The 7,320-nt window shown below is 56.3% G+C and overlaps 1 protein-coding gene across 1 annotated transcript; it reads left to right on the plus strand.

Annotated features, from left to right (window-relative positions):
* The first annotated feature begins 5,467 nt into the window (after nt 1–5,467).
* EXOSC6 (exosome component 6) lies at nt 5,468–7,039 on the plus strand. The gene has a single exon (XM_020963752.2). It carries the CDS (start codon nt 5,538–5,540, stop codon nt 6,483–6,485), a length of 948 nt encoding a protein of 315 aa, XP_020819411.1. The 5' UTR covers nt 5,468–5,537; the 3' UTR covers nt 6,486–7,039.
* The last annotated feature ends 281 nt before the right edge of the window (nt 7,040–7,320 follow it).

A 7,320-nucleotide genomic window follows, 5' to 3' on the forward strand; every position in this document is an offset into this window, starting at 1 on the left:
GGCCTGTGGGAAGCTCAGGCTGGGTGAGCCACAAGCCTCTTCCCTGAGTGCTGCCCCCAGGCCTGCTTCTCTCTGGGCTCCTTCTCTAGGCTGGGAAAGGAAGGAACTTGATCCAAACAATGTGAACCCTAGCAGGAGCAACAGAGGGGATGGGTCAGGGTGGGATAGGGCCTCAGTGGCACCGGGCTTTCTTCAAAGGCTCGTGGGCTGAGGATCCCTGGCACGCACAGTGAATGGGAGAGCGAGGCTCAGAGGCGGGAAGGGTAGCCTCTGGTCCTTCCTCTGGCATGTGCTGGGTGACCCTGGGCAAGTCGCTGACCCACCTCAGCCCCACAGAGCGGCTCGGTAAGACAATAAACTTCGAGCCGATGCTGCTTTCTGATCTATACCGGTAGAGGAAACGTCCTCTCTGGGAAGTCCTCAGACCACTGAAGGCACCAATCTAGTTCCTGCCTGGAATTGGGGGTGAGCGTTGTGTTCTCTTGGGTAAGGCCCAGGTGGCCTTGGCCACCCAAGAGTCAGTGGCATGAGGTACTTCCCAACCAAAAAATGGGGCTCTGTTGATCTTCCAAGATGCATGTCCTCAGTACTGGGCAGTCTCAGACTGGGCCATCCATACCTGAACTCACTAGAGAATACGACCACCTGCATACTTGGCTCAAGGCCGTCTGGGGCAGAGGGAACAGCTGAGCTTCCTGAAGAAGAAAGAAGCCATCGTTGGCTCAGATGAGCCAACTGGCCGGCGGGGAGGGGCCGGGGTGTTGAGCAAACTAGCAGCCCTGATTCAAACCAGGCTCGTGACAGCCTTCACAGATCAGATTGGAGAAGGGAGAGAGGAGAGGCGCAGAGAGGCAGACAGGCTTGTAGTCCAGGTGGACCAGGGTGGTGAATCTGGGGAGAAGGTGAGTATGCAAAAGATGTTTGATGGAGGTAAACCCACTAAACCAGGGGACGATGAGAGGGGAGGCAAGGCAGAGGAGACTCAAGGGTGACCCATGCAATGTAAGGAGGAGGGGTCCAAGTGGAAGGAGATGTCGCCATCTTAGCTTTACCCCCAGCACCACAGGGTCATCCTTCAAGCACACAAAAGTTAACAAAACCGGATGATACAGCAATTGCAGGCTACAGCGCAGTCAGCTTTCTACTCTTAGAGTGCTGAAGTGTCAGTCACCTGGAACCAGCCTTGGTCCCAGTATTAGACCCAAATACCGTGGCTGTTTGGTGATGACTTCGTGTATTCCCTAGTGGTGGCCTGGTGCACGGTCTTTGCTCTGTATTGGCTCGTACTCATCTGCCCAGGAAAATAAAAAATTCTTCCCCAGAACTAGCTCCAAGGCCTGGCCAGAATGAGCCAAAATTGTTCTGGACACTTCCAAAGAGAGCTCATGACCCTTGAAGGCACTGTGCCAAAGGGCAGCTAATGGTAATCTGCCCACACTAAGCAACTCAATTCTTTAACCAAAAAGAAGTTATTCGTATCTTTTGTTTTTATATTACCTGTTTTTTTTATCTTTAATTAGACATCAACAGTGAACATTTCAGTAGACAAAGAACAGAACAGAGGTTCACATGGGAAACTGAAGCTGTTAGGTAGTTCTTTAAAGCATATACAACATTTAGTATAGTAACAAAAGTGCCTGTTTTCCACTCCTGAACTCTTTTTGTTTTCCTTTTTTCATTACGCTCACTAACCAGCTCCCTATCCCCCACGTCCCCCTCAAACAGAGGCCCTTCCTTGTACAAAGCATGCCTTACCCCGCGATCGACTCCATCACCAACCTGTCTGCTAAAAGGAAAGGGTGGGACCCTGCTTCATCCTCGTTCCTCTGAAGCTGTGCCCGGTCGCTGCGTTGCCCTGAGTTGTGACATCTTTCAAAGTTGCTTTCCTTTCTGTTAGTTTGATCAATGTTGAAATTGTTCCCATTTGTTTTCCCTTCACTCGCAGTAACACTATTTCCCCCCTTTAGTCAAGTCTGGGTGTTTTAGGAGGAAGGGGAAAATGTTTGTAGGTTATACTGATGGAGCCAATAGATGGGGAAAGACGGAAAACGAGAAAGAGAATTGTCAAAGAGCCTGACTTTGAGGAAATGGGATTAAGGGCCTGACTGCAGCAGCAGCCTGAAGTGAAAAAGATGGGTGAAGACACCGAAAGGTTGGGGAACCTGGGCACCAGGAGGCACACGATGGACGGCCTCTTTTGTGTTTTGCTTTTTGGGTTTTTTTGCTACGTAATGGGATTAAGTGACTTGCCCAAGGTCACACAGCTAGTGAGTATTATGTGTCTGAGGCTGGATTTGAACTTGGGTCCTCCTGACTCCAGGGCTCTATCCACTGCGCCACCTTGCTGCCCCATGAACGGCCTCTTTTCTCGGTCAAGGAGGAGGCAGATGTGTCCTCTGCAAGCCTCTTGTCCTTTGTATGCTGACACGTTTGGGGTTTTTTTAAGTAGGTAAGGTCCTTTGCAGAGATGCTAGAGGTCATGTTTCTATAATGCTTTTAAAGTTTGCAAATCACCATCCTACAGCACGTGCTCTTGTGAGCAGACTGCAGCGAGGATCCTCATTTTAGGGAGAAAGCTTGAAATTAAGTGAGTCCAGGAGAGATTGGAAAACAGAGGAGACGGCGGCTGAGGGGATGGTAAGTGAATGTGTTGAGGGCCAGCACTGAAGAGTCTAAATATGGGATAAGGAATTTTAGGTTAGAGCTTGACCTCTTTCCTTTTTCTTACCCATAAGGGCTTAATTATTCAGAATCTTTGGCTCACCAATTTCTTGTGCCTGAAGGTGTTAGACTACTCTGACGGAGCCTTGAACCTTGATGGCAAGCAGGTGTGTATAATGAAAGTAACACCTGAGGGCTGGGATTAGCCACGGAACTCCTCGGGGGTGAGTGTTAGCTTTCACTCTTTAAGCCGGACCCTCAGAGTGATAAACGGCCCGCGTCTGGGCATTTCGCACTTCTCCTTTGATGCAATACTAAGCAACGGTACAGAATGAATGAGTGAATTGTACGAGACCGCTACACAAATGGTTGGGGTGCAGTCCCTGCCTTCAAGAAGCTTACGCTCTATCAAATAGCAAGCGTTTATTAAGTACTTTGTACATGCCACAAACCTGCTGAGTGCTGGGAATACAGAGAGAAGAGCCACACAGCACCCGGCTCGAGGACCTTCTGCATAGAGATCAGACGACCTAACCTGGGATGGGAAGGCTCGAGCTCGAACTGACTGGAAGGAAACCAGGGACCCCACTGGTCACGGGGAAGACCAAACTGTGGCAGATGTCCATGCGATGGACAGACAGCAAGTGTACCAGCAAAGCCGGACCTCTCCAAGAGACCCTGGGCCCTTGTTCCAGCGTCGCTGTCCTGGGCGGGCACCGTCATCCTCCAGTCTGTGATGTTCAAACCTCAGCCATCCTTGGCTTCTCGCTCACTGAACATGCCGCACCAAAACGGGGGGAAGCAGCGAGGCGGGGTAGTCAAGCCTCCCGCTTTCCTAGTTAGTATTTAAGGTTTGCAAAACGCTTCACAAACATCTGATTAAATCCTCACAACTCATTATTCTCATTTGGCAGATGAGGAAACTGAGGTTAAGAAAGGTCAGCTGAGTTGCCTGGGATTGCACAGCTAGTGTCTCGAGACCAGATTTGGAGACCCCCGGCAATCGATCTAAGATTGTGCCCATGCACAAGACACCTCCCTCCAGCTCCATCGCCCAGGGACCACCACCATGGGGCACACTCTCTTCACTACTTGTTTGCACTATTTCAGGAGGCTCCTCAAATCGGTGTCTTTGCTTCATCTCTCTGCTTCCCATCCATTCTTCACAAAACTGCCTAAAACACAGGTCTGACTGTAGCCTTCCCCTGATCAATAAACCCCCAGTGATCCTATTAGACACTCTAATATCCGGTATAAATCCCTGCGGCATTAAATGCCCTTCCCATCTTTTTGTTGTCGTTTTGTTTCTTTGTTTTTGTATTTTTTATTTTCTTTAAAGGAATACATCAGGTTTTTTTTATATATCTTTTTTTTTTTTAATGGGGCAGTGGGGTTAAGTGACTTGCCCAGGGTCACAGAGCTCGTGAGCGTTGTGTGTCTGAGGCCAGGTTTGAACTCGGGTCCTCCTGACTCCAAGGCCGGAGCTCTATTCACTGTGCCACCTAGCTGCCCCTGTTGTTTTGTTTCTTGCTAGGCAATGGGGTTGAGTGACTTGCCCAGGGTCACAGTGTCAAGTGTCTGAGATAGGATTTGAACTCGGGTCCTCCAGACTCCTTTCCATCTTTTCACATACTTTGTGGCCCAAGTGGACCTCACTCCCCAATGCACATGACACTCCACCTCCAATCTTACAAAACTCTTCCAGAATGAAGAACGGAGAACCACCATCACCATCCCCAGTGCACTCCTTCCTCACTGCTCGCTCATTTGAATCCCAAGTTCCCTTCAAAGCTCAGGATCAAGGACCAACCCACAAGAAACCTTTCCTGACCTCGGATGCCCTCCCCACAAGCTGCCACGGGGAAATCAGGACTGTGATCATCCCTGGGGGCGGCAACGGCGGTGGGGTGAAATTGTGATTTAGAAGGGCCCGCATCTAGTGCCTAAGGTGTGCAAAGTATTTCAAAGCGATAGGTTATGGGGCTTGAGGTTAATGAATGGGGGAGTCAGGGTAGATTATCAGGCTCTTTCTTGAAGCCCCAGATTTGAAGGTTGGGGTGGAGCAGAAGACTGACCTTGGGATAAACTTGAAAAAGGAAGCGAGACTTGGCTGCCAGCAGAATAGCAGGGTGCCCTGCGGCCTCCTCACAAGAATATTATGCTTCCGCCCAAAGTGGATGGGGACCTCTCTGGGTCTGACTGTCCTGGTACGATGGTAGAACGGGACACATACAAGGTAGTGGGGTCCTGGGGAGAGTGGAAGTGAAGAGCCTGACCTCTTAATGGTGACTAATAAGAGTGTGGGGTGCTGTCCTCAGAGGTGCATGCCCATGGAGCCCCAGCAGCAGCCTTCTGAGGTGCATGCCTGAAGGTGCCGCCCTAGACATACATGCCCACGGGTACCCCAGCGCTATCCTCAGAGGTGCATGCCCGCAGGTGCCCTGAATGCCGCCCTTAGAAATGCATGCTACCCTCCGAGGTGCATGCATACCCGCAGGTGAGCTGGCCGCAAACTTTGGAGGTACATGCATGCCGACGATGCTACCCTCCAAGGTGCATGCATGCCTGCAGATGCCCTGGATGCCGCCCTTAGAAATGCATGCATGCCCACGGATGCTACCCTCCGGGGTGCACGCGTGCCGGCGGGTGCTGCCCTCCGCGGTGCACGCGCGCCCCCGGGTGCTGCCCTCCGCGGTGCACGTGGATCGCCTTCAGGGCCCAGGGCGCCTGCCGCTCGGGGCCCGCGGCAGCTCCCTCCCCCGAGCAGCAGGGGGCAGCAGTGCTCTCCGCAGGCGGGCGGAAGCTGCGAGGGCCCCACGCTGGTCGCGAGCGGAAGCGGCCGGCGGCGTCAGACGCGGCGCCTGCGAGCGGCAGTCATGCCCGGGGACCACCGGCGCATCCGCGGGCCCGAGGAGTCGCAGCCGCCCTCGCTGTACGCGCTGCGCTCCGGGCCCGACAACGACGGCGGCGACGACGACGACGGGGAGGGGCGGGCGGCGGGGCCCCGGGACCCCTCGCGGCTGCGGCCGGTGTACGCGCGCGCCGGCCTCCTGAGCCAGGCCAAGGGCTCGGCCTACCTGGAGGCCGGCAGCACCAAGGTGCTGTGCGCCGTGTCCGGGCCGCGGCCGGTGGAGGGCGAACGCGCGGGCGCGGCGGCGGGCAGCGCGGGCGGCCGCCTGCTCTGCGACTTCCGGCGGGCGCCCTTCTCGGGCCCGCGGCGGCGGCGGCCCGCGGGCGCGGCGGGCGGGGGCGGCGGCGGGGCGGAGGAGCGCGAGCTGGCGCTGGCCATGCAGGAGGCGCTGGAGCCCGCCGTGCGCCTGGGTCGCTACCCCCGCGCGCAGCTCGAGGTGTCGGCGCTGCTGCTGGAGGACGGCGGCTCGGCGCTGGCCGCCGCGCTCACGGCCGCCGCCCTGGCGCTGGCCGACGCGGGCGTCGAGATGTACGACCTGGTGGTGGGTTGCGCGCTGAGCCGCGGCCCGGGCCCCGACGCCGCCTGGCAGCTGGACCCGACGCGCCGCGAGGAGGAGCGCGCCGCCGCCGGCCTCACCGTGGCGCTCATGCCGGTGCTCAACCAGGTGGCCGGGCTGCTGGGCAGCGGCGAGGCGAGCGCGACCGAGAGTTGGGCGGACGCCGTGCGCCTGGGCCTCGAGGGCTGCCAGCGCCTCTACCCGGTGCTGCAGCAGTGCCTGCTCAAGGCGGTCCGCCGCCGGGGGGGCGCCAGCCCCGAGACCGCCGCCGCCGCCGCCCCTGCTCTTGCTGCTGCCGCCGACGCCGACGGCGAGAGCCCCGCCGCGGCCCCCGTTGCTGCTGAGCCCGTGGCCTGAGCAGGAGGACGGATTCGGACCTCCTCCCCCTATCATCAGTACCCTCCTCCGCTGCCCACACGTCTAGCCCGGGTGCTGCCCCCGTGGCCTGAGCAGGAGGGCAGAGACCAGACCCCCCCCCCCATCCTCCCACACCCCACTTCCCCCCAGCCACCATGGGCCCTGCAGCAGCCTCAAAGACCCCCAACCGCAATGGTGATGGAGAGATCCGTGTCTTCAGCCTTCAAAGCTGCTGATCCTGTGCCTTGAGCAGGAGGATGGGGACCAGACACACACACCCTGCCCCCCCACTCCTCCCGTGTCCCCAACTACCACCAACCCTACAGCAGCCTCGGGACCTTGCCTCTACCACCGACCCCATGGCCTGAGCGAGAGGGCAGGACAGGACCCCCACCACCACCCTCCAAGACCCACTGCACTCGTTCCTGCCATCCGACCAGACTGCGTTTGGGGGTGCCTGGGAAAGGACTGAGCACTAAGAAGGGACATTGCACCTTTGAGCCACTGAGCCATTTTTTTTGTGTTTGTGTTCATTAAAAGATTGTTTGATAGTTTTCCAAGCTTCTTTCTGATGCCTTCCTGAGGGCCAGGGTGGTTCTCAGCACCTCTTAACACTTTTTGGGGGCTGGCTACAAGGTTCCTCTCATCTCACTCCTCTGAGGGCTAGGCATGGATTGGACTAAAAGCATAGTTAAGGGATTACTTCTAAGTGCCAAACAGGAAAAAAGGGAAGAAAGGGCTCTCAAGGAGCTATTGCTCTCATTGGGGAACACCCACCTGCAGGGATGGGCACCCCAGCCTGAAGGGTGCTGTTAGCTGCTGGATGGTGGTGGTT

Source organism: Phascolarctos cinereus, unplaced genomic scaffold (assembly GCF_003287225.1).
Source record: "Phascolarctos cinereus isolate Bilbo 61053 unplaced genomic scaffold, phaCin_HiC Scaffold_2;HRSCAF=192, whole genome shotgun sequence".
NCBI classification, from domain to species: domain Eukaryota; kingdom Metazoa; phylum Chordata; class Mammalia; order Diprotodontia; family Phascolarctidae; genus Phascolarctos; species Phascolarctos cinereus.

What these genes read in the sequence shown, in the direction of transcription:
- EXOSC6 (XM_020963752.2), top strand. Translation starts at nt 5,538, where the DNA reads ATGCCCGGGGACCACCGGCGCATCCGCGGGCCCGAGGAGTCGCAGCCG.